Raw genomic sequence first — 25,638 nt, forward strand, 5'->3', positions numbered from 1 at the left:
TTGAAGGAGTGATACATTTATTACAGCACAAACACTACTGGGGCAGTGTAAATTTGACAATGTGTTTTTTAACAGGTTAGTAATCTGCAGTATGAAATGCTGCTGTTAACTGACTCAATCTCAAAAGAGGGAGGATGCTGGGAGTTACGGCTGCGCTGTGGTAAGTGGCTGTATTAGAAAATAGATTTGAGTCCTATTTATGCATAAATATTAGGTCAGCACTCACCTACCTTGCAGTCAACATCTTTCATACCATTTCTAATCTAGAATGTCTAATTCTGTGTTTTTTGTGCTTCCCCCCCTGCAGCCCTTAGTCTTTTTCTCATGTCAGTTAACATTAAGACGCCTGTCGTTGTGGAGAACATCACTCTCATGTGCCTAAAAATCCTGCAGAAGCTGATCAAACCCCCTGCCCCCACCAGCAAGAAGAACAAGGTGGATATTGAGAAATCATGTTGAGGCTTTGCATTTGCTTTGGGGTTCAATTTAAAATGTGCTGATTGGGTTACTGGGATGCAACTGGCTGAAAAGTTGGTGTAGAACCATGCAGAAAACTCAGTTTGCAAGATGTATCATTATGGCAATTGCACAACATTTATAAAAAAAAAAAAATAAAAAAAAAAGTCATTTCAAAGTATGCCTACTTGAAGTACTTTTTGGTCAGGTCCTAACCAACTATCTGTTGTTTAAAGGATGCTGCCACTGAATCCCTGACCACCGTTAGGCCCTACAGTAATGAAATCCACGCTCAAGCCCAAATGTGGCTCAAGAAAGATCCCAAAGCGTCATATGAGGCCTGGAAAAAATGCCTCCCTGCAAGATGTAAGTATTCAAGTAGTGCAAATGTGTCATTGTAGCTGAGTACTCATTTTTCTCTTAAATGATCCTGCCAACTTATGGGCATGACAGGTCATGAGATGGTAACAAAGCCACAGGGGAAGGGTGAACTGCGGAAGCAATATCTGATGGAGAAGTATGTGTGGAAATGGAAGCAGTATATGAGATCCAGAAAAGGTGAAATCCTTTTCCCTCGCCTGCTCAGGCTGAGCCACAACAATTGGCTCCGGCAGGTAAAGATATGCAAATTGTTATGTCTCGTGAGATTCAGAAATGCACTCTCATTAGAAATGAGTTGACATAAGTGTTTGTCATGCTGCAGGTCCTTTTCACGCCCGCTACTCAAGCTGCAAGACAGGCAGCATGTACAATTGTGGAGGCTCTCACGACAATCCCCAGCCGCAAACAACAGGTCTTGGGGCTGCTCACCAGGTAACACTTAGTGAAGAATGAAAGTGGCATATGTATTAAATTAGGGTCAACAATTCTAAAATCACTCTTTAATGGGCAGTGATGAAGCCAACTGTACTTTAAAAAATCTATTTTACATAGTCAAATGCAAATGTGCGTTTTTCATGTATCGGTCAGTTATCTGGATGAGCTGAGTTTGGCTGGAGAGTGTGCAGCAGAGTACCTTGGTCTTTACCAAAAGCTCATCAAACCAACACACTGGAAGGTTTACCTGGCTGCACGTGGGGTCCTTCCCTACATCGGCAATCTCATCACCAAGGTAAAGTGGTCTGTAACTGGCTTAAACTGTTTAAAAGCTGCCTTTAAAAGTGTGTCATGCAATTAATTCAATGTCATTGTGCGTAATTGCCTCTGACAGGAAATAGCCAACCTGCTGGCCCTGGAGGAGGCGACGCTGAGCACAGACTTGCAGCAAGGCTATGCACTCAAGAGCTTTACTGGTATACATTTTTGAAGCACATGTCAGCAAAGATTGGAAGTGTTCTTTGTCAAATATTTGATAAAATTGTGTTATGTCATGGCAGGTTTGCTGTCATCGTTTGTGGAGGTGGAGTCCATTAAGCGTCATTTTAAGAGCCGTCTGGTTGGCACAGTGCTGAATGGTTACCTGTGTCTGAGAAAGCTGGTGGTGCAGCGCACCAAACTCATTGATGAGACTCAGGACATGCTGCTGGAGATGCTGGAGGACATGACCACAGGTCAGCAGAAGTGGAATCTTAACTACTGCTTTTGGAGCATGCAGCAGAGTCTGGCAATGTTTGTCGGAGCTTAGCGTTGTTTTCCACAGTTGACATGATGCGCACGAAGTCTAACCATCTTACGCTGTTCATAGGTACTGAGTCTGAAACAAAGGCTTTCATGGCAGTGTGCATAGAGACTGCGAAGAGATACAATTTGGATGACTACAGAACACCTGTTTTCATTTTTGAGAGACTGTGTAGCATCATTTATCCTGTAAGTTAGCTCTATGCCTGATTTATTTTGCTTAGAGATCTAGTTTACACAATAATTACTTGACCATCAGTGTGAGTCTTAATGTTATTCCTTTCACCTTTTCCCTTTTAAGGAGGAGAACGAGGTGACAGAGTTCTTTGTAACCCTGGAAAAAGACCCTCAACAGGAGGATTTCTTGCAAGGTCGCATGCCTGGAAACCCTTACAGTTGTAACGAGGCTGGCATTGGCCCCCTTATGAGGGACATTAAGAACAAGATCTGCCAAGACTGTGACCTGGTGGCACTCCTTGAAGACGATAGTGGCATGGAGGTAATCTGAATCTGTATTTTGATTGCCATTTCAAAATGTCCTTCTCCTACTGCGCACTTCCTATTGTCGTCAAGTCATTGCAAGAAACACATTGCATGTCTTTGCTTTCCTCAGCTTCTGGTGAACAACAAAATCATTAGCTTGGATCTGTCTGTCGCTGAAGTCTACAAGAAGGTGTGGTGCCCAACAAATGAGGTAAAGTTAAAGGCGAAACACTAATAATTACTGCGGCTTCCAAAGTATATTTGAAATAAATGAATGGTCAAGTTGACATTGCTCCCTCTTTTCCAAGGGTGAACCAATGAGAATCATTTATCGAATGAGAGGTCTCTTGGGAGATGCGACAGAGGAGTTCATCGAATCGCTGGACTCAACCACAGGTTCTATTATTTGTTTATCGTCAAGTCTGCCAGTCTTTCTTTGGGTGTCTATTGATTTTATTGCACAATAAAGTTAAATGAATACATTTTTAAAAAAAAAGGTCACTTAATGATCTTTGTCCAGATGAGGAGGAGGATGAGGAGGAGGTGTACAAGATGGCAGGAGTCATGGCACAGTGTGGCGGACTGGAGTGTATGCTCAATCGGCTGTCAGGAATCAAAGATTTTAAACAGGGACGTCATCTGCTCACGGTAAGACGGTGGTGTTGGGTTAAAGATGTTGCGCAACAGTTACAATTATGATTACAATATGCGTAATACCATAATATAATAAAGAATCATCGTGCATGTGCAGAGAAAAATTATTGTACTCCTAATTTAAAGATGAATTGTATCTTTTTAGGTTTTACTGAAGTTGTTCAGTTATTGTGTAAAAGTGAAAGTAAACCGGCAACAGCTAGTCAAACCAGAGATGAACACACTCAATGTCATGCTCGGAACTCTAAATCTGGTGAGTGATACAGTACAATCTTTGTCCTTGTATTTCACACAATATTGAGGAACAACATTTAATATGTTCTCTTCCTTCTCAGGCTTTAGTGGCTGAACAGGAGAGTAAGGACAGTGGCGGGGCCTCCATAGCAGAGCAAGTTCTGAGCATCATGGAGATCATTCTGGATGAAGCCAATGCAGAGATTTCAGAGGACAAGGTAGGACCGCCAAAGCCACATGAACACTCAAAGAGCACAGACTGTCGCCGATGCCAAATCGGACTAGGAAGCTGCACCCTAACAAGCACAAATCCCCTCTAACCATTTGAAAGGGTTAAAAAGATCTTGATAATCTGTCATTGTTTTTCCAGGGTAACTTGTTGCTGACTGGCGACAAGGATCAGCTTGTCATGTTGCTGGACCAGATCAATACTCCGTTTGTACGCTCCAACCCCAGCGTGCTGCAGGGTCTGCTTCGCATCATCCCATACTTGTCATTTGGCGAACTGGAGAAGATGAGGATCTTGGTTGAGCGCTTCAAGCCGTGTTGCAGCTTTGACAAGTGGGTATCACTGTGTGTGGTATTAAAAGTGCTGACCTATAGTCTCAATGTCTTAATGATAGGCCTACATTGATTTGACACATACTACTATGAAACCTTTTTCTTTTCAGGTATGACGAGGATCATAGCGCCGATGACAAAGTGTTTCTGGATTGCTTCTGTAAAATCGCTGCTGGGATAAAAAATAACAGTAACGGCCATCAGCTGAAAGATCTTATTCTTCAAAAGGGAATCACACAAAATGCACTGGACTACATGAAGAAACATATCCCAAATGCAAAAAAGTACGGGAGTTGTTATCCTTCCATGCGTTTGATAAAGGCATAAAAAAGTGTCTCCTTTGTCTGAAGTTTCATCTTTTTTCTTGTCAGTCTGGATGCCGACATCTGGAAGAGGTTCCTCTCTCGACCTGCGCTGCCCTTCATTCTAAGATTGCTCCGTGGTTTGGCTACTCAGCATCCCCCCACACAGGTACATAATGTTCACATGAAATGTAGTGTATAAATAAAGTCAGGATTCCTAACATGAAAGGGAAAACGTTTTTCATGTTCAGGTGCTGATAGGCACTGACTCAATTACCAGCCTGCACAAGCTGGAGCAGGTTTCCAGCGATGAAGGTATTGGTACGCTAGCAGAGAACCTTCTGGAAGCACTGAGGGAGCACAGCGACGTCAACCTAAAGATAGAAGCGGCACGCAGGGAGACCAGAGCTGAGAAGAAGCGTATGGCCATGGCTATGAGACAGAAGGCTCTGGGAACACTGGGCATGACGGTACACTCGCTTTTGCACGTGAATGTTTTTTTGTTTTTGTTTACTTCTGTCACTAACAAGCTTGACAAGTAACATGCAATGTGTGCATTTGCTTTTCAGACAAATGAGAAGGGTCAGGTGGTGACAAAGACTTCACTGTTGAAACAAATGGAGGAACTGATAGAGGAGCCAGGCTTGACTTGTTGCATCTGTAGAGAAGGTTACAAATTTCAGGTAGGCTACAACAAGGCACACAACCTTATTGGTGTTTCCGTGAGGTACAGCGACTTGACAGGTATGGTTTTCATTCCAGCCCACCAAGGTCCTGGGTATTTACACTTTCACAAAACGGGTGTCATTGGAGGAATTTGAGAACAAGCCTCGCAAGCAGCAGGGCTACAGCACTGTGTCGCACTTTAACATTGTCCACTACGACTGCCATCTGGCAGCTGTCAGGTAGCAGCAACTTTGCTTCTTAAGAAGACATCAAACACTAAATATTATTGTCTATATTTCAATTCTTATTTCTTTTACCTTTACTGCAGGTTGGCCCGTGGGCGAGAAGAGTGGGAAAGCGCCGCTCTTCAGAACGCCAACACCAAGTGCAATGGACTTCTTCCTGTTTGGGGGCCGCATGTGCCAGAATCGGCGTTTGCCACATGCCTAGCACGGTGAACACATATTACAGAAAGAACAGCATAACATGTCCTCCCTAGATTAGAATAATTCTAATCTCTGAAGAGAATGCACAGGGGAGAACCTGCTGGCTCCCAATTTCTCCTTTTATTTTTAGGAGCTATTACCCCCCAAAACTATATGTCTAATGAATGCTGTGATAGAAATACCAGCCTTAAAGATTGGATTTTAACTTGTGTTTTTTCTGTGTCACACAGACACAACACATATCTGCAGGAGTGCACAGGCCAGCGGGAACCCACGTACCAACTCAACATTCATGACACCAAACTGCTCTTCCTTCGCTTTGCTACCGAACAATCATTCAGCGTGGACACAGGAGGAGGCGGCCGAGAGAGCAACATCCATCTCATCCCCTACATCATCCACACTGTGCTCTATGTGCTCAACACGTATGTACTGCATCCTGGCAGTTTTATAGTTGAAAATTGGCCATCATAGCATACAAAATTATCGTCCATGAACCAAAGTTGTTGAGCACCTCTGATCTACACATTTCAAGTCAGACTTCTTCTATAAGAAACGTTCTGCCAAAGTCTGGTGCTTATACAGTGTATATTGGTATCCCTTCGCTAACCCTGCAGGACACGAGCTACCTCCCGAGAGGAGAAGAACCTGCAGACTTTCCAGGAGCAACTGTGTGAGAAATGGGTGGAGAGCTCGTACGAGGTAGAAGGACCGCACTACTACACCATCCTGGCCATGCACATCATGCCGCCCGAGCGCTGGATGATCTCACGGATTTACTTCCTCCGGAGACTCCTGGTCAATGCACACGCCCGCAAGGTGTCGGCAAGCAGCGCTAACAAGTATGATCTCTGTGAATTTCTTTGTGTTTATTTATTAATTCATGTATTTAAGTGCATGTGGGTTGAAATGAGATCCCCTCATCTTTTCTCTCTCCCCGCTCTTCTCCCCTTCCTCAGACTGACAGATAAAGCACCAAAGGAATATGCAGTCTATCGCTCGCCCCTTCTCTTCTGGGGCCTGGTGGATCTTGTCTATGACATGTTCAGGGTAATGTCTGAAAACTTCAAGTGGTGCATTGACTTCTGAGTTTAATTGGTTCTGGGAACATGCGTGTAACTTAAGATCACTCATTTCTCAAATCAACTTTCACCTTTGAAATGAATGGAAATGCCGCAGGCCTTGTCTGTGTTGTCTTTATTGGGTTTGCTCAGGCCACATCTGTTAGTACTATAATATTCAACGCAATGTTGTTTTTATTTAGAAAAACACAATTACAAACTAACTACTTTCTCTGCCTTTCGGCTCTCCAGAAAGTTCCCACCAGCAACACAGAGGGCGGCTGGTCCTTCTCGCTTGCCGAGTACGTGCGTCACAACGACATGCCCATCTATGAGGCCTCGGAGCGCGTGCTCCGGGCTTTCCAGGATGAACTCATGCCTGCTGAATCCTTGTCAGAGTTCTTTGATGTTGTAGGTCAGTATACACAGAATGAAAGAGGCCTCATGTTGAAAAGATTGATCACGATTCCAACAAAAGTGACTGACAATACTCCTACTATGCTAATTTGGGCTCACAAAGGCAGCACTCGGTGTAAAACATTTGAGAAACGATATCTTAAAACATGACAACTAATGCTCACACTAGTTCCTTAAAGAAAAAAAAAAGGTAAAAATGACCAACTTCTCATGTTTCAGGTCTCCTCTCCGAAATCCCCGATCCAGACCTCTTCCTGCAGGATTTGTTTAACTCTTTACCCTGATGGGTAGTTGGATCCCTCCATACACCAATACCCAATCCGAACTGCATCACAACTGCTCTTGGAACAGCCACCAAATAAACACTTTTCCCTCTGTGCACAATGTATACGCCATGCTTCAGCACCCCACCACCCACCCACCATGACATCTTCAATTGATAGTAATTTTTTAATACACCAAAATGTGTTGGGCACACAACTAATTCCACACAAAGCAAACACAGATGATGAGGCGCTGGAATGTCCGTTGGAGGAATATCAGTCCGACGACACCATGAGCGCGGCATTCTATTTGACCTTGTTTTGCTTTTGTTTCTTATTTAAGGTTTTGGTCAGCGTGTTTTAAAATGGCAAAGAAAGCCTCACATGCTAACTTGTCCTCTTTTGGTCTTCATGTATATGGTTCTAACTGGAATTTGAGTGAAAGATGCCGTTTTTGTTTTTTGTGTGTATGAGCAAAATTTCTTTTATCAATTTGGCAAGCAACAGCAAGACAAAGGGGGGGAAAACAAGGAACGTGTTTATAGTAAGTTTTATTTTCATCCTTGACACTATGCCTTGGTCACCTTAACTTTTTGTATAGAGTTTATCTGTTGCAGTGATATTTTAGATCTCCTGTTGCAATACATAATAAAGCAAATTACATTATATCCCGTAATACTTTATTCATTTGTTTTTACTTCAAGGGTTTTGCATTGGATTCCTTTTTTTTTTTTTTTTTTTAATTATTGCTTCAATGATAATTGCCCCCCACCCCCCAAAAAAAATTCCAAGGAAAAAAGGTGGCAATAGAACTGCTCTTTGCGGCCAGGAACATGCAGTTGAGTTTTACGCTCACCAACCTTGAGCAAAGGTAGTGGCGTTAGCCAGCTGAAAGCATGGTGTGGACTTGACTCACTTTATTGTTCATTCGCCTGCTGCTACGATTGTTCAAATGTTGCTGAATGTCTGCTTTTTGAATTAGCCCTATGATTAATAAAGTTGATATATGGTTATGATGACTTGTCAGAATTTTTTTTTGCAAACGATTTTGGCATGATGCAATGTTCAGCAGGATGTGCACTGACACCATTAACCCCTTTTGCGCGTTAGGTTCAAGTTCTTTTGTTTTTTACTATATAATCCTCAAATTTGCTGCACTTGGAACATGGTCCCTTTAACAAGTTATTACTTGAACACATCGGGCCATTATAGTAGCGAAAACAATAACCATCGGGCCATTATAGTAGCGAAAACAATAGCCAAACCAATATATTGAGGGAGAAGGTCTTTTACTTAGTTTCAGCACGCTTCATCACACGTACAGTCGAGCGCCCTCTGCTGTCCAATGGTACATGCAGCATTCACACAAAGTATTGACGTTAGGCAAATCGCTTTTATCATTACATCGTGGACTTTATTCTTGCTTACAGCCGTAAGTGTATCGAAGTCGCAGCGTTAAAACTCTTTACGAAAGCTCACTCCCTACCACAGTGCATTTATTCCTAATTTCATGGACATTTCAAACATTTGTACAATACAATATTAACGCAATAAAGATCCTTTGTACAAAGGAATATGGCGTTTTCTCCACAACATACCTTGACAACGTGGTCTTTCTGAGAACACTTTCAAGAAATATTAAGGCCTCTGGTGTATAAAAAATAAAAAGTCCCAATTTTGAACCATTTTGGAGTTAAACCCCCAATTAAAAAAAGTTTAAGAATAAAAAATGCGCAATTTGCGCAGCTTTTAACGAAACCCAATGTTGAAAAGTCCATCGGTCACTGGCAGCACAGTGGGGTGACATCATCGGCGGGCGAGGGGAACGCGCGCATGGCCTCCCTGGACGATTTGGTGAAACCGTTGTGAAAAATGAGAGCTTTCTTCAGGGCAAAAAAGGACACTGTTTTGTCCCACGCATCTGAGCTCGAGCCGGACATCCCTCCACTTAGTTGCCTCTGCAGGGACGAGCGCATTCTTGCTGCTTTGTCTGTGCACTTCCTCTCCATCAGCATCACCTTGCACATGCTGCAGATAGGGCACACATTAGAAAAGTAAATCCAGTGCAATAAAGCCAGGCCTTCCATGGTGATGTACTAATTCCATTTAAATCAGGAAATCCAATTGGTTGATTTATACATTTTTGAAATATTTGTTTTAATATTGCTTGTTCTGCCTCAAACACGTTGTTTGATTCAATCTTTTTCACTAAGTAATGAAAACTAATTAATTCGTTTGTTTGTTCGTTTGTTCAGTCGTTTGTACACATTTATTGATTCAGTCATTCAGTTGTATCCTGAACCGCTCATCCTCACAAGAGTCATTATTAAGAAATAAATCTGTTCAAGCGGGATCAAGAGAATGTTGATTATTTTAAAACCACAATGTTTCAATGTTATAGTTTGCAAAGAGGTTCCTAAAATAATTCTTACTTCATTATTACATAGGTTTGCTTGGTAATTTTAAGTTTTTTTTTTTTTTTTTTAACGCCTGCAGAAAATCAACTGCCTGCCAGAATCAAGACTTGCTCCCCACGGAAAAAGAATCGTTCTTAAATGTATTAATGTCATTCGCTAGTCAGACTGTCACGACTCGTCCCCGCTTGCTTTATTATGTCTATGTTACCATGGTTTCTGTTTGCGTCGCCCCTCCCCTCCTGTGTTATCTCAATCAATGTAATCAGTCACCTCCCTCTTGTTCCCTGTCTTGCATTTAAATCCTGTCTGCCCCTCACTCCCCTGTCGGATCGTTGATGTCTTCACATTTGATATCGTTCTTGTTTCTTTTGGTTCCTGTCTTTGCCAGTTCTGTTTCGGTTAGCCAGTCTGTCGGTCGGTCCGTTAAGGCAGTTTTCCGGTTCTGTTAGTTTGTTCCTCTTATCCTCTCTTCCAACTACCTTTTCCCTTCAATAAACCCTGGTCCATTTGGTTGCCCTGCTTGCTCCATTCTGATCCTGACACAGACTTGTTTTGATCAACCAATCAGGTGAATATAAAATCTGATCAAAGCAACAATCCCATTTCTAATACATTAGAACTGCTGACTTGGAGCGCCCTGGAAGGATTAGACTTACATAGACATCCACATACACAAACTAGAAGCGGTGCAGCTAATATAAACACTATGAAAAGAACAGAATAGACTGCTGAGAAAACACAAATACAATCTTATGGAACTAATAGGACTTTAAGAATAACACGTTATAGCATGTCTACACTTACGTTGCGTGTTGCTCAATCATAGCGGCGTCCACGTAGTCCAGACTCATGTAGGCCTGGAGATGATTTGGCCCGACACCACCCGAGGTCCTTTTTTTATACGCCGTGCCGTTGCTTTAATGCGGCGCCGGTTCTCACGGCGTTCGGCCAATCACGCAGGAGCGTTATGACAATGCAACATGGGCATAAATTAGTTGGATTCATCTTATACAAAGGCTTCAATCCAAACAAACAGGTGGGAGGCCATGCCTTACTGGCCCCTTGTCACCCTCAGCTGATGTGTGGTGGGAACACAGACGCAAACATCTGCCCCTCGACGTGAAATACACCGATTGAACATTTGAAGCAATCATAAAATAGTATAAAGGCAGAATGTTTGATACAGCCCCCATTTGAGTGTGTGGCGGTACGCTGTGACAAGTCACTAAACGCCCAGCTGAAAATCAACCTTTTTACTTTCCTGTCGTGTTGGTTTCTTTTGGACGTAGTCTGACAATCAAAATGACCCACAGGACATTTAATCATCAAAAAAATTCAAATAGATCACAAAAGAAATAAACATCAGTTGTGTCAATATTTTATGCAAATTTTCCTCTTATGTTTGGAATCACTGATGATCTAGGAAAAAGTGTGTTTCAATGGCCTCATAGAATAATTGCCAAAGTTAACTTTTTGAACATCACACACACACACGCCCACGTCTCTATTTCGGCCTCCAGTTCACACAGTGAGAATCTCCATAACTGACAATGGTTACCATGAGTCCAGATGGTGTGCCTGGAAGCCCAGTTGACAAGCCTGTGTTCCCCTGTGTGTGTGTGCGCGTCCGCGTGCGCGCGTGCATGGGTGGGAACGGGAGAGGGGGGTGGTCCACTCAATATCTCTGCTGAATAGGGCACACTTCCTTTGTGCGGGCGGTCTGTGTGTCATTAACGCTGTAGTGTGGGAAGCTCGGGAGCACCTCATCTCCCACGTTCAGCACAACGCAAGGGGAAAAGAAGCGTGTGACCGAGACGTGGCCAGCTGCAGCTTGAACCTGCGTGCGCGCGTGTGGACGTGCGTGCGGGTGGGTGTGCGCACGCGCGTGTGTGCCTGTGCATCTATAACAGGAAACGTTTTAGGGTGCAATTTATTGAGAATTTTCTCTTGTAATCATAAGGCCAATTAAACAGAACTGCCACATGTACCACTAAATGCCATAAGAATGGAAAAAAATAAATAAACATAATTATTTTACAGAAATTGTTTTAAATGTTCAGAAGAGAATTAAGTCATGTTTCAATAGTTACAAGAACATAAAAGTATTTGGTATAGATATAAAAGATATAATCTTACGAAATTGAGACCCCGTCTTTATTTCTGTTTTCTTAAAGTTAGTTGGTGAGTTATATTTAAAAAGAAGATGCCTACTTTCACTAAAAGGAGAGGACTATATTCTTAAACAGGCCTTGTTCCAAAAACAAAAGAATGAACAAACAAACAAACAAACAAAAGGCTAAGCCAGATTTGTGTGATGACATCACAATTATACCAAAGATTCACTGCCAGCCATTTTAAAGCACTTGATATTTTTAGAGAGACAGACAAATAGACAGACAGAATGGTGGAAGACAGTCAATTTTACAGTGGATACAAATACGCACATGAAAGCGACAGGCAGTATAGCAGGATGTGTGTGTGTGTGATGCATAATGCAGAAGTGTGTCAGGCTGTGGGAACACTGGACCAGACGGGAGTGCGTCGGATGTGTGAACTTGTGCTGGGAACGTGTGGACACTTTGTGTGTTTACACATTGACGTCTACTGTGGAGCACAGACACGCTTCAAAGGGACCCAGAGACACATTTAAGTTAGTGTGCACTGATATACATTTCTGCCCTTGAGGATTAATAATGACTAAAAAATAATACATGAAATAAAAACAGGTCAATATATTTAGGAGTGTTTAGCAAGTTAAAAAAAAAGAAGAGAAAATGCAGAAAAGGAGTAATGATATATTGTAATGATATATTCAGAAAACCAACAAAGTCAAACAATTACACTATTGGCCATTTTCTCCAATTTATAACCAATCCAAGTCCTGAGTCTTTAACTGTCAGATCCAAGTCAAGTTTTATATATAAAAAAAAGTAGCCCTTTTTAAAACCGTCTTTTGAAACATTCATTTTTGTTATAACTGTACTTGTAGCGGGGTGCTACTTTATGTTTAAAGTGTGAGAACCTCAGCCGTATACCACTTATCTGTTAGGAGCAGATTTTTTTGTTGGGAAGGGGGAAGCGCCACGTGTGCACACTGTCAGATTCACTTTGTGTGTGATTACATCACGGGAGTGCAGCGTGCTTCCCTTGGAGGGTCACCACTTTCCCATATCAACACAAGCAGTGGGTCAGTAACGCCCATGTCCCCCTCCCTCCTCCTCCAGCTCCCCACCCGGGCTCTTTTCTCTCCCAGTCTATCCCTCCACCTGCTCCCCGGAGACACGCTCTATTGTCCCTGGGGCCATAAACACTTCATTGAGCATGTGGCGGCCCTGCGTTCTTCTGAGCCCTTCCCGGCCTTCCCATTGGCCCGAGGAGTGTGAGAACCTCCGCTGAGCCCGAGACTCACACATTCATATGGAGATCGGCGTGTATAAATACAGGGAGGAGGCACAGAAGAAGTCAGCTCACACTCGGAGAACGAGCAGACCTGCAAGCATGGCTCCTGCTGTTTATGGAGCGAGTCACTTCTCCAAGGAGACTTCAACTCACAAGGTAAACCTGGTGTCTCTCTTGATACAAATCACTTGTTGCAAAACTCCACAACAGAGCCAGTGGATTGAATATTTATGCGCTCTTTTTTTCAGCAGAGAAAGCCAATGGTGGAGAAGCTGCGACGAGACCGCATCAACACCAGCATCGAGCAACTCAAGTCCCTGCTGGGGCCCGAGTTCCTCCGACAGCAGCCCGACTCCAAGCAGGAGAAGGCCGACATCCTGGAGATGGCCGTGTGCTACCTGAGGAGCTGGCAGCAGCAACGGCGGCCCGCCCTCTCCTCGGCTTCCTCCTCCTCCAACGGCTACGCGCACTGCGTTCACCAGGCCGTCAGCTTCCTGTCCCACTGCAAAATCCAGAGCTCCGCCCAGAGGCGGCTGCTGGGACATTTCCAAGACTTGCAGGTGTCCGACGGGAACTACAGGGGAGCTCAAAGCACCTTGTCACCCCCGGCCTCACCCATCAGCTCCGGTAAAGGTGCTGGCCTGTCCGGTCCGGCTCTGTGGAGGCCCTGGTAGACACCGAAGGAGGACTGCAAACCACAAGTTATATCGACTCTGTGAAGTCGAGTTCTTTTGGGTCACCGTGTGGTCAAATGGCCGCCGTGTGCCAGTATTCCTTTGGGAGGATTTGATGAGGTTCAAGTTTTACTGAACGACATTTATGGTTACCATGTGACCGTGTGTATTGGCTGTGACATCACACCCAAGTTGAGTTCCGATTCATCCAAGAATTGTCTTTGATACCGTGTATCGCTTAAGTGTCTTACAATGAATCCTATGGATTGATTTGCGCTGTAAATCCTGTTTTGATTGAACACTATACTGTCACTGTGTGTATCCTCATGTCTGACACCACATTTTCGTGGGCGTGTCAATTGTATTGTTCAAAATGGACGTCATGTTCTACTTAGAATGCCTTTTGAAAAGGAATGATGTGTGCTTCCCTGAGAAGAAAATAAAAAAAGGCTTCAGATGAAGTTTTGCAAATCTTATATCGTTTTCATGTGTTTATTCCATGGTGTCATGCTTTTGTTGCATAATTTACCATTTGAGAACACTGGTAAATATACCAAAGCAGATCTCAGCTAAATTGTAGTATTATATCATCATGCATGAAATGAACGTTTCCAAACATTTATTGAGCCTGGGTACTTAATTCATATGCAACGAAAATCCCACCGCACAAAAATGTCTTACAAGGTACTGAAATTATGACAACTCAGTTTGAAATCTGAGTCTGTTAAGTTGAACGCAAAACAACTATTCTGCTACAATGCAACAGGTGCATTATTTCTCATGAGTATATAATAATTTTCAGATAAGGCGAAATTGTCCCATGGTGTACCTGAAGCTCCCTCACGACACACTGCAAAACAGAGTTGGCATTGCTGCAGTATAAAAAAAAATGTTTTATACTTAAAATACCTAAACCCTCCTGTAATGTGGTGGGTCAAATTGAGCCCTTTTTCTACAAGGTTCATCCTTGTCAGGGTTTCGGGTGAAGGCTTAAAATATCTTCCTAAGAAGCAAGAAGGGCTAAAACTGGATCATTAACTTGAGTTAATGTGAGCTCCTGCTATTACGCAGTCAAGTGTTGATCATTATTGGTGCCGCACATTTTTCCTATACAAAGCCCTCTTCCCAAATGATGCAACTGTGAATGAGTTACACCCTCGTACTTGATTTCGCTGCAGGTGTCCACTGTCAATAAGCTCGTGTTCTCATGCGAGTTTCATCTGGTTGGTGCACATTTGGTGACCCCCATCCCCTCCCTTGTGTGCCACTTGTGCTGAGAAGGTCGAGGCGTGCTGTCTCGTGCTTGAATTATGTGTCAAGTGCTTCTAAAGTCTTTCACAACTATTTGTGTGTCAATGTGTGTATGTGTGTGTGTATACAACTTGTGTGTAGAATGTAGCATTCCTACCCTGGGACTTTCTCAGGGTCTAGTTGGCTGAGCCAGATGGCCCCGCGGGCCTGAGCCGCTGCCCCCCGTATCCCCACCGCCCACCTCCAACAAGAGATCAAACAGCGTAGCTAATGTGATGTGTAACAAGACACACTTCTATTGTTCCTGCCCAGGGCCTCGTTGAATGGCCGCGGACTGTGGGAAACCACAGAGAGCACACTCACAGAGGGTCGGCTTGACGGGAAGACGCACTGCGCCGCCGACCAGCCGCACTTTATGGCAGGAATTCCGAAGCTACGAGTGGGAGGGGGTCTGGGCTTCACACACACTTGTGGCAAAAAGAGTTGGGGAGACAGACAGACAGACAGACAGACAGACAGAAAGATAAGATAGATAGATAGATAGATAGATAGATAGATAGATAGATAGATAGATAGATAGATAGATAGATAGATAGATAGATAGATAGATAGATAGATAGATAGATAGATAGATAGATAGATAGATAGATAGATAGATAGATAGATAGATAGATAGATAGATAGATAGATAGATAGATAGATAGATAGATAGATAGATAGATAGATAGATAGATAGATAGATAGATAGATAGATAGATAGATAGATAGATAGAAAGATAGATAGATAGATAGATAGATAGATAGATAGATAGATAGATAGATAGATAGATAGATAGATAGATAGATAGATAGATAGATAGATAGATAGATAGATAGATAGATAGATAGATAGATAGATAGATAGATAGATAGATAGATAGATAGATAGATAGATAGATAGATAGATAGATAGATAGATAGATAGATAGATAGATAGATAGATAGATAGATAGATAGATAGATAGATAGATAGATAGATAGATAGATAGATAGATAGATAGATAGATAGATAGATAGATAGATAGATAGATAGATAGATAGATAGATAGATAGATAGATAGATAGATAGATAGATAGATAGATAGATAGATAGATAGATAGATAGATAGATAGATAGATAGATAGATAGATAGACTTGGACGGACATATAACAGAATGAGATGGATAAATGGATCGATGATAGGTGATGAATGGATTTATAGATTCATGAGAAAAAAGATAGATTAATGATAGATAGAGAGCGCAATAGATGATGGTCAATAGACAGATAGTTTGGGGGTCATAGCAGTCGAGACAATTGGCTCGATGCAGATGGTGCAGAAGTGTGTGCGTGTGTGTGTGTGTGCATGTGCGTGCGTGTGTGCGCTTCTACCCTCCAACCACAAAACATCAATTAACATTCCCAGTGGAGCAGGGAGGAGCGTCGTTGGGCTTTTGTAGTGCACTGAGCCTGATGTTGGGAACTGGTGGGAAAGTGGGCGCACAGGCCTACTCACACCATACGCTCACATCTGGGGGACGACTCCTTTACTCCAGTACTGCACGACTCCCTCTGACGAGCCCTAACAATGCTATTAAGTTGACACTAATCTGACACATCCCTTGTTGCCACATGGCTTGACGTCAAAGTGTGCCGTCAATGTTTAAGTGCTGCAAATATTATAATGACTCATAAGGTCCAGACATTGAATATCCAAGAGCCCCCCCTCCCAAATAATAATACACTCCCTGGCAACTAACTACATTAGGTACCCTTATCAAAACCAGGGGTGGGCAAAGTATTCAAATATTCATTTGTCCCTCGGTTCATCTGTTCGCCCACCTTCCTTCCTACCTACCTTCCTACCTACCTTCCTACCTACCTTCCTACCTACCTTCCTACCTTCCTACCTACCTTCCTACCTACCTACCTACCTACCTACCTACCTACCTACCTACCTACCTACCTGTTTCCGTCTCCTCCCTTTATTTTAAAACAGAGTATGCCAGCTGTTGTACATGTGTCCACTGTTTGCGTATGTTTGCCACACTTGCACTTTATATTGTTTTACTGCAGCGGCATTTGGTCTTGGAATTGCAACAGAGCCCTCTTTGAAGCCGCAGCCCCAAGTTCTTCCATCTAATTTGGAACTGTCCAATAATGTATTTTCACGATAAATGTGCAATGATGAGTTACTGTGCTCTGCTTTATCACTCGTGGCTTATCTTGGGAAACATGCCCGCCACAGATACATGACCTCTGGGTTATTGATGCCTCTTCTATTGTTGTATTGAGAGTCCCACTGGTCAGAGTGTGGGAACCCTAGCCCGGCTTGAGCCACATGCCTTTGTTATGCTAATGTGAACCTATAAAAAGAGGACCAACCCGTGCACAGACACCAGAGCGAACGAAACTGTCAGAGAAGAAGCTTCTCTTCTACACTTGCATAAGACATGGCACCTTGCTCCTCCAACTTTTCCTTCATACAACACGCTGGGATCTCAGACAGGGACAACATCAAAGTAAGTCATAATTGAGTATAGGTGTCAGGCTCAAGCCACATTATTTTATGTGGCTTGCTGCAGCAAATCATGGTTCTTGTTCAAATCAGAGGAAAAATGAATCGTCTTCATTTTTAATATTGTGGTGATTTTGCACGCATTTGTTAACAAAAGAATTTTTAAATCAATTGAGGAACCACCTTGACTTCTCATTTCAAATCTAGGAATCTGTGAGTTTGCTGTTTGTGTGTTTCTATGGTGACATTATCTGATACATTTCTTTCAGAGGTGTCAGTGTCATCTATGGTTTTCCTCAGAATGCCGTTGACGATGTGACAATTTTGTAGATGTAAAATTCCCCTCATTGTTAATCACAGATTGAATGTGAAAACGTAGTCAAATATGCTTGTGATATCTGTGAAGAAAAGGTTCGATTTTGCAAGACGCATGAAATAGACACACAGTCGTACTTTGATTAGCTTTAGTGGCCAAGCTGACCACTGCATCTCCTCTCCTTCCCCTCTTCAGTTGAGAAAGCCCGTCGTGGAGAAAATGCGTCGAGATCGCATCAACAGCTGCATCGAGCAGCTCAAGCTAATCCTGGAGAAAGAATTCCACAAGCAAGAGCCTAACTCCAAGCTGGAGAAGGCCGACATCCTGGAGATGACCGTCAGCTTCCTCAGGCAGCAGCTGCAGCCCGCTGCCAGCACGGTCGGCAGCGGCAACTACAGCCGGGGTTACTCTCACTGCTGGAGGGACTCGTTGCACTTCCTCTCGGCGGACCCCGGCAGCACGGTGATGGTCCAGAGGGACCGCGGCTCTTCTCCAGTGTGCTCGCCCGGCAGGGGCACCAGGCTGCAGGAGAGCCATGGCAGCGCTGTGTGGAGGCCCTGGTAGAAGACCTGGACCCCTCCTCACTTAGGAGGAACTACATCTCCAGCCCTGCTTTTTCCTCAACGTCTCATCATATTGATGGAGACAAAAAAGCCACAGCCCTCACTTATCTTGAAAACATTTACTTTGACTGTGATTCACCATTCAACCTCTTTTTCTCTGGTTTTGCGTGATGATGGTTTTGTTGACTCGTTTACTCCAGTGGAGTTTGATATCTTGCCCGATTGTAACAGTGTATCTCTGCCATATTGCGTCGTACTGACCGCCCGTGTTGAGAATATTTCTCTCTTATCGTTGGATGCCAAATTGTGTCATGATGAGTGATGTGACGTCTGTGGCTGTGTGTGTGTGTGTGTGTGTGAACGTGTTACTCTTTTTGCAATGACCTTTATGCATTTAAAATTCATTTTGTATGACAATTAACAATAAAAATGAAACAATCATTAAAACAATCAAGTTGCTCTATTGGTCTGAGTTTGCCGACATTTTACTCTCATTTTTCAGCGATGCTGCGTCTCCAGCCGCCTTCTTTCACTCCGTGTGGAGGAGGTGTGTCACTCCAGGCAAAAACTCCAGCCATAAGATTGGACCATTGAAAAAAAAAAAAAAATTTTTTTACAAAAACTCTACTAAGCATTCAGTATACCTTTTTATAACACAATCAAAAATAAGACTGAAGTTTTATATTTGCTAGTGGTGGGCTGATTGATCCATATATCAATAATTTTGCTACAGGTACCGATATTGATCAATGGTAGTTCAGATTTAGCATTATTATGATGACTTGAACTTAGTTATTAAAAGTGTCAGTATCTGTGATTCTGGGCCAGTTGGTATTGGATCAAAGCTGAACTTTGAAGAATCACACGCCACCAATTATTACAAAAAATAACATATTTTACACACACAATTTTTCTTTTAAAATATATTATTGACCTCATCAACAAATGTTAATTCGAAAAATCAAATATGGCTGACCTGACAAATATAGTCAGGTGAATACAACACTTATGTTGTCATGATGGGGTGTTGTGTGTAGATTTTTGAAGGGAAAATTATTTAAATCCATTTTGGAGTGAGGCTAAAATATACTGTATCAATGGACCATCTTTGTGTTTCTTCTGGATGCGCTTAGTGTGGACTTTATCATCCGATCGTGCCCGTGTGACTGCACAAAGGTGATTCCCTAGAGTGGCAGACATATCAATAATTCCAAGGTGGGGTGGATAAACACAGAGCTGACCAGACGAGATAACGGATCTCAATTAGAGGGAGAATGATGGGCTGTCATCCTCTTATCAGATCACTGCTCTTATCTCCTATCCCATTCCCAGTCAGAAGATCCCAGTGCGAGTCTGGGAGCAATTAATGACTGACTTGGATGCACGTAAAAAGCCTCTAGGGAAAGGTACTGCCTGGATAATTGAAGTGATATGAATGAAGCACCGTGATTGGTTGGTATCCAGCCCCACCGCGTACCCTGCTTCTGACCCCAAGAAGGACAAGTGCTATAGAAAATAAATGATTGGATGAATGGCACATTGGAAAATTTTGAAGATTGCCTCATAATTGTTTTAAATGGCTAATGCTAATGTTTCATGCTCCTATTCAAATTGCTCCACAAAAAAAAAAAAAAAAAAAGCTGGAAAAGTCAAGCTTCGGTTGTCAAAGTGCACTAGATTGGCCCCCAATAAAAGTGGCGCCTGCTGATCAGTGGCACACTTTGCCTGTTGACCGAGCACATGAAGTCGTGAGTGCGACGCAGACTGTGGGAAAGCCCTGCTCGGACTCTACTCACACGTCTACTCATCAATGGGGCTGACCTCCCAGCCACAAAAGACCTTTTCATCTCCCCTCACAAACAGAGGCTAACTGCACTGGGAATGTGTATGTGTGCGTGGGACAGACAGAGCGAGAGCGAGAAAGAAGACAGGCCAATTGTGGCTTTATTCAAAGTGTTAAATGATCTCTTCCAAAAGATGTTGCTGTGTTTTTGCATCCTCTACCACGGAAAACTGAAATTGTTTTGATTGACTCTGCTAAGAAAGAATCATTCTAAAAAATTAATTATGGAGTGGTATACACTTATTTAAGATGTTGATAATACAGTGATATCTTGACATACAAGTTTGATTCAAAAGAAATTAAACCGTTTTTGTCACAGTATTCAATTTGTACATTGTGCTGCTATTTCTGGTGTAATAGTTGTGATGTTTTGCAGAGGATAAAGAATGTTTTTCTGTGCTTATTGTTATATTATCTGTTTACATGTTTTGTTCCACATGAGGGGTCAGAGTTCTTTGGTTGCAGTGAGTACGACGGATGAGTCGCCGATTGTACGATGGTCGACTTTCGTCTCGTTCAGCCGCGTGGCTCGCTTTGCTGCGGGCCTCAGGTGCATTGAAGACTCTAAATTGTGCACACAATAAAGGTAAAAATTAAAAAAGCATTTTTACTGTCAAATATATACGATGCTCTTGTATTAACTGGAGTAGAGTTCGTACTGAGAAAAACAATGTTACTATTCAAATTCTGTTTACCAGTTACTGCTTGCTCATAGTATACATCTGAATGCAGTTCTGGAAATGAGCGTTGGTGTTCATTTGCGGCCTCAGTACGATGATGTAGAGCTTGGGCAGGAAGTAGCCCCAAAGGACGGCCAGAACACTGAAGAGAATGGCAAAGACATGCGCGGCCATGGTGAAGGGCCCTCTTAGGACAAGGTAGACGGTGAAGAAGCTGATCCAGGAGACGAGGTAGACCATGAGGCTGAAGGTGACGCACTTGGCCTCGTTGTAGTTGGCCGGCAGGTCTTTGCCCATGTAGCTGAAGGAGAAGCAGACTACGCTGAGGAGTGACATGTACCCTAGCTCTACGCCTGCACCGAACGACACGGTATTGCTGCACTCCAGGACAATCCTGTCCTTGTAGAAGTCCACATCCTGGGACGGTTCCGGTGGGTCAAAAGCCACGCGGGTCACAGATATGAACAGAGCAATGGCCGAGACGATGACAATGGTCACCTCAGGCCCTTGTTTTTTGGCCCACTTGTCATAGGCCGGTGGAAGCTTGGAGGCGAGCTTGAAAATGCAGACCACCTGCAGGGAGCGCACGGTGATGCAGGCAAGACACATGCTGAAGCTGAACGTGAAAAGCGGCTGCTTGAGGATGCAGGACATGCGGGACGGGGGGCCAAAATGGCACAGAGAGCTCAAGGCGGCGGCGGTCAGGGCGGCCAGCATCACCAGACAAGTGCGCCCCCCGGCTGACTTGGCCACGGGAGTGTGGAGGTGCAGCAGGAGGATGGCTGCCGAGCTGGAGGTCAGAAGGAGGCAGCAGACCAGGAAGAAGAGCAGTGCCACGGACAGGGGGGCGTCCCAGGCTAGAAGCAGAACCCTCCGATCCAGACATTGCTCGCTGCTAGCAGGGGCCCACTGGTCGCTTGAACACGGTTGGCAAATAATGGATTCTGGGAACAGCAACTTTAACATCAGGGAGGATTTATTTGAAACACTCTCCCGCCTCACATTATAAATCTGGAGTCCGCCTCGCATGGTTTTGAATATTTTTTTCCTCATCTAAGTACCACATCTGTTGGTTTTCCAATGTATGTCCATTAAGCACAAAGTTTAGAAATTGTTGTCATTTTATTAGGGTTTAGCGCAACCCGGTGGTCAAGCAAAAAATAGCAGTACTGGTAAGTCTTGGCTTGTACACCTTTTCGTCCTGTTAGATAACTATTCCAAATAAAACAATAATAATAATAACAATAATAATAATAATGAAAACAGTGGGGAAAAGGGTAACTAAAAATGGATGTAGAAATGTGTACCACTTATGTTGAGGAAGGTGCTAAATGGACAGGCCTGGCAGTCGAAGCAACAGGCGTGTTGACCTCTCATCACCTTCCTGTGGCCTTTCGGACAAGGCGGAGAGCAGATGGACGAGGGCACCTGGAGACAAGAAACAGGAGGCAGAAAGACGGTCTTACCTCTCCAGTTATTCTACGGATCAGAGTGACCCATTTGAAAATGAAAAAACTCTAAAAGCATATTTTTCGCCTACCCAATTCCCCCAGTGACAAAAAGATATTAGGGTAAATCTTACTGATATGGATGTCGCCTCAGTGCTGTGCCACTCGATGGCTGCTTCATCAAGTGTTAGCTGGACGGGATCTGGTTTGAAGGAGCCCACCACCCGGAGGGACCACTTCGTCCCTCTCCAAATCCACGTCACTATATCATATCCGGTGGGAGGGTCTCCGTTTGCATCAAAGTACACTGAGGTGTTTTCCAGAGAAAATCTCGTGTCTTTGAGCATGGGCAGGAGCTAAGAGCAAATAGTGGAACCTAGTGAAACAAAGGCCGTGGCTGCGTTCACACATTTTAATTATTTTATTTGACTCAACTATGTAGTCTACTTTGTAAAAATTGCAATACTAGGCTAAATGAGTGAATGGATCTTGACACGGCCCTTCATGTTGAGCAAAACCACCAGAACTGACCTGCCAAGGATGCATCCTCTTTTTTTGGCACAATCCAGAGTCGCATTGAAGAGCTCGGTGAAGAGCATGGGCAACAGCATACACTGCCTTGTATACATTGAAGGAGGAGGTGATGTCATACTTCTCCAAAGTGAAGTTATTCCTGGCCAGGCTGAACATGTCGGCGCTCTGCAGACATACACCGGTGGCAACGCCTGAACCCATCTGAACGTCGCCGTAATGCAGCGACGCCTCCATGACGCTCCTCTCAAAGGCGTTAAAGCCAGTTATGGCCGCCTCCTTGATGACCACACCGAGCACAGTTCCAACGTTGTGGATCCCGGCGATCCCGGAAACTCGCGTGGCCGCTGACCAGTCCTCCGTGCCAATCCACACCTTACCTGTCACGTTGGCCTCGATAACAAAAGGGAAGAAGCCGCTGAGTTTGGACTTACTGGAGAAGAGCACAATGGTGTTGACCTTTGCTCTCAGTATGCCCTTCACCATGCTCTTCATCAAGTGGGCTGTCTCACTGCTGTAGGTCGGGATGATGCCCTGGTAGGCCACGCAGATGCCGTGGGCCGGGGCCAGCTGGGACAGGCTCTGCATGCCGTCCAGGCCGTAATCGTTGTCGCTGCCCAACAAAGCGATCCAGGTCCAGTTAAAACGAACTAACAGCTGGATTATTGCCTCCACCTGATTCTTGTCGCTGGGAATTGTGCGGAAAAATGATGGGTAGAGGACCTTGTTGCTCAACTTCTTGTTGGTTGCTTCATAGGAAATCTGCAGTCAATATAATACATGTACCAAACAATGTAATCTTTGGTAGCTCTTTAAGACATCCTGTGCAAAATTAAAGACATTGTTGATGTTAAAAGTTCTTGCTTTCTTCATTCTAGTCTGCTGCTGTAAGGGGGAACTGGATTAATAACATTTTCATCTATTGGAATCAGTTATGACATAATTTACTTGTGGTATGAGGTAGGCTCCCAGTAGAGCGGCAGGAGTAAAGGTTTTGCTGCTGCTGTCGGGCCCGATGACGGCCACAGTCATGTTGGCAAGGGTTGGTTCCGTGCTGGCAGCAGGGCCACGGTGCTGATCGGCCAGTATGTCCAGGGTGGCCAGCACACTGGCCGAAACAGAGCAAATGTCGTACATTTGGTAGCCCAGTGAGATTCCTGGCAAGAGATGTTTGACCGTCTTGTTGTTGATTTCTTCTATTGCAAATCGCATGGCTTGCATCATGTGGTAGCCATGCTTGTTGTGGCGGCCTCTATGAATTAAAATCAAATAAATTAGAATAAAAATTTGAAAGTTCGCGTGTGTCCTTGTGTGTGAGCGTGTGTGTGTGCGTGTGCGTGCGTGTGTGTGCTTGCACGCAACTGAGTGTACACTTATTTGACAGTGATTCAATTGTCAATTATTCCTTAGTCACGGAATATACTGAATTTTTAAAGTGTTTTTTTTTAAATTGAATAAATATTAGTGATAGGAATAATAACTTTTGCAAGACATAGTTCTTGAGGCTCGGCTCCCTAATGGCTCCTCCTCAATTTATTGGTTATTTCAACTAATTTATGACCTAATGAATTACTAAATTTAAAACACATTTTATCAAATATGCATAATTTACAATATGTTTCTTTATTTGGTCACATGTAGTGCAACAAAAGATAAAAAAGTGCATTACATACATATTGTTGAAACAAACAAACAAAAAATGCTGCATTGTTATGCCAACACACTTTCAGTACAGAATACACACTCATGTCATGTATGTTCCTCAACAGCAAGTTCCCTCATTTGTCTTTTCTCTTTTTAATTGAAAAGAAATTGAAGTACTACAGTACAAATACCCGATAGTTGAACTAGTTGTAAAACGCATCTGAACATACAATGTTGTTGTTGCAGTAAACTCACTTATTACATGGACGCAGAGCGGGCAAACCAGGACTTGGGCCATTTGTGTCATGGAGAGGAAAGAGTCCAGCAATGGAAAAGTCTCCCTGAAGATATAGTCCTCCTCCCTGAGAGACGTAGTCTAGTTCTGCATCAGCCATTCGCAGCATCAGGCAACATAAGAACAAATATGGAAGTGTCACACACATGTCGACACACGCAAAACTCAAACAAGGCTGATATAGAAGTGCCACTCTGCTCATGAAAGTCAGTGTATGCAAGGAGGTTTTTCAGGTGTGCATTTAAGGCTGCAGGATGACCTTTGCATTGCTCTCGGGTGACGCATTTGCATGTCTAATTTGCTTGGTTGAGCCATACTTACCATGTTGCATAAATTCCTTAACCAGGAAAGGCCGCTTAAATCATTGTTTTTGAAAATTTCACATTTATAGTTTCTTCTTCTTCTAATGCTTGATAAATAAATCCCGGCATTTAGTCTACATGAGTGTGATCTTAGAATCTGTGTTTTAAATCATGTACAGTATACATAATGAAAATGACTGTTTGCACATTTGTAATTTGCATTGTGGTTGATATTTGAAGCTTTTTTTTTCAGATATGCCTGTTCGATTGACAAAATTTGACTCTCATCTCCATCCAAGCCACGATTATTATGTTTCAGCAGCAATAATGTGTATTTTGTCAACCACAGCGTCAAGGATGCAAATGAACACGCAAATGTTTATAATGACAGCACTTTATGGAAACTATTTGCAATAATGTCAATTTTGAAAACAACTTTCTGGCTTCGCTGATACTATAAAACGTATGATCAAATAGAATTATGGAGTTTAGGTTATTTGAAGTAGCGAATAAAAAAAAAAGCAAATATGAATGATCGAAAAAGAGACCTTCGGCTGCTGGTGACGTCACTGTCCCGC

The 25,638-nt window shown here is 43.3% G+C and overlaps 4 protein-coding genes across 14 annotated transcripts in view; 3 read left to right on the plus strand and 1 right to left on the minus strand.

Moving 5' to 3' along the window:
• ubr4 (ubiquitin protein ligase E3 component n-recognin 4) overlaps positions 1–8,176 on the plus strand; it is a 40,913-nt gene extending 32,737 nt beyond the window's left edge. For 6 of the 10 annotated variants that reach the window (XM_061272490.1, XM_061272493.1, XM_061272497.1 and 3 more), the window contains 27 exons: positions 76–160; positions 308–435; positions 693–822; positions 901–1,070; positions 1,160–1,269; positions 1,426–1,567; positions 1,667–1,748; positions 1,833–2,006; positions 2,141–2,262; positions 2,375–2,572; positions 2,687–2,767; positions 2,865–2,952; positions 3,077–3,204; positions 3,356–3,463; positions 3,546–3,662; positions 3,815–4,005; positions 4,116–4,289; positions 4,377–4,476; positions 4,559–4,777; positions 4,877–4,990; positions 5,070–5,212; positions 5,302–5,427; positions 5,650–5,844; positions 6,037–6,261; positions 6,379–6,469; positions 6,733–6,895; positions 7,117–8,176. In XM_061272490.1, the coding sequence (XP_061128474.1) occupies positions 76–160; positions 308–435; positions 693–822; positions 901–1,070; positions 1,160–1,269; positions 1,426–1,567; positions 1,667–1,748; positions 1,833–2,006; positions 2,141–2,262; positions 2,375–2,572; positions 2,687–2,767; positions 2,865–2,952; positions 3,077–3,204; positions 3,356–3,463; positions 3,546–3,662; positions 3,815–4,005; positions 4,116–4,289; positions 4,377–4,476; positions 4,559–4,777; positions 4,877–4,990; positions 5,070–5,212; positions 5,302–5,427; positions 5,650–5,844; positions 6,037–6,261; positions 6,379–6,469; positions 6,733–6,895; positions 7,117–7,181 (3,669 nt within the window). In that variant the 3' untranslated portion in view covers positions 7,182–8,176. The remainder of the gene's footprint in view (positions 1–75; positions 161–307; positions 436–692; positions 823–900; positions 1,071–1,159; positions 1,270–1,425; positions 1,568–1,666; positions 1,749–1,832; positions 2,007–2,140; positions 2,263–2,374; positions 2,573–2,686; positions 2,768–2,864; positions 2,953–3,076; positions 3,205–3,355; positions 3,464–3,545; positions 3,663–3,814; positions 4,006–4,115; positions 4,290–4,376; positions 4,477–4,558; positions 4,778–4,876; positions 4,991–5,069; positions 5,213–5,301; positions 5,428–5,649; positions 5,845–6,036; positions 6,262–6,378; positions 6,470–6,732; positions 6,896–7,116) is intronic. The other 4 variants (XM_061272492.1, XM_061272495.1, XM_061272499.1 and 1 more) reach the window with 1 other exon arrangement.
• Positions 8,177–13,037: 4,861 nt separating this feature from the next.
• On the plus strand, positions 13,038–14,126 carry LOC133149834 (transcription factor HES-5-like). Of its 2 annotated transcripts, none has more exons than XM_061272002.1 (2): positions 13,038–13,132; positions 13,225–14,126. In XM_061272002.1, the coding sequence occupies exons 1-2, from the start codon at positions 13,076–13,078 to the stop codon at positions 13,648–13,650; spliced, it is 483 nt and encodes a 160-aa protein (XP_061127986.1). In that variant the 5' UTR covers positions 13,038–13,075; the 3' UTR covers positions 13,651–14,126. The 2 variants fall into 2 exon arrangements, with proteins under 2 accessions (XP_061127986.1, XP_061127987.1); XM_061272003.1 differs by having other exon boundaries at positions 13,058–13,132; positions 13,228–14,126.
• Positions 14,127–17,325: 3,199 nt separating this feature from the next.
• Positions 17,326–18,712, plus strand: her12 (hairy-related 12). Its single transcript, XM_061272273.1, has 2 exons — positions 17,326–17,442; positions 17,950–18,712. The coding sequence occupies exons 1-2, from the start codon at positions 17,374–17,376 to the stop codon at positions 18,316–18,318; spliced, it is 438 nt and encodes a 145-aa protein (XP_061128257.1). The 5' UTR covers positions 17,326–17,373; the 3' UTR covers positions 18,319–18,712.
• A 1,564-nt stretch (positions 18,713–20,276) lies between these two features.
• LOC133149868 (taste receptor type 1 member 1) lies at positions 20,277–25,602 on the minus strand. Its single transcript, XM_061272054.1, has 7 exons — positions 24,719–25,602; positions 23,768–24,071; positions 22,820–23,581; positions 22,423–22,644; positions 22,148–22,268; positions 20,856–21,784; positions 20,277–20,724 (listed from the first exon to the last, which is right to left on the minus strand). The coding sequence occupies exons 1-6, from the start codon at positions 24,958–24,960 to the stop codon at positions 20,859–20,861; spliced, it is 2,577 nt and encodes an 858-aa protein (XP_061128038.1). The 5' UTR covers positions 24,961–25,602; the 3' UTR covers positions 20,277–20,724; positions 20,856–20,858.
• Between the last annotated feature and the right edge of the window lie 36 nt (positions 25,603–25,638).

This window comes from Syngnathus typhle, linkage group LG2, assembly GCF_033458585.1.
Source record: "Syngnathus typhle isolate RoL2023-S1 ecotype Sweden linkage group LG2, RoL_Styp_1.0, whole genome shotgun sequence".
NCBI lineage: Eukaryota > Metazoa > Chordata > Actinopteri > Syngnathiformes > Syngnathidae > Syngnathus > Syngnathus typhle.

Coding starts and splice junctions, on each gene's coding strand:
- her12 (XM_061272273.1), top strand. CDS start 17,374: ATGGCACCTTGCTCCTCCAACTTTTCCTTCATACAACACGCTGGGATC. Junction 17,443..17,949: donor CAGACAGGGACAACATCAAA/GTAAGTCATAAT, acceptor TCCCCTCTTCAG/TTGAGAAAGCCCGTCGTGGA.
- LOC133149834 (XM_061272002.1), top strand. CDS start 13,076: ATGGCTCCTGCTGTTTATGGAGCGAGTCACTTCTCCAAGGAGACTTCA. Junction 13,133..13,224: donor AGGAGACTTCAACTCACAAG/GTAAACCTGGTG, acceptor TCTTTTTTTCAG/CAGAGAAAGCCAATGGTGGA.
- LOC133149868 (XM_061272054.1), bottom strand. CDS start 24,960: ATGAGCAGAGTGGCACTTCTATATCAGCCTTGTTTGAGTTTTGCGTGT. Junction 22,269..22,422: donor CTGAGGCGACATCCATATCA/GTAAGATTTACC, acceptor TCTTGTCTCCAG/GTGCCCTCGTCCATCTGCTC. Junction 21,785..22,147: donor CACCTTCCTCAACATAAGTG/GTACACATTTCT, acceptor TGCTGTTCCCAG/AATCCATTATTTGCCAACCG.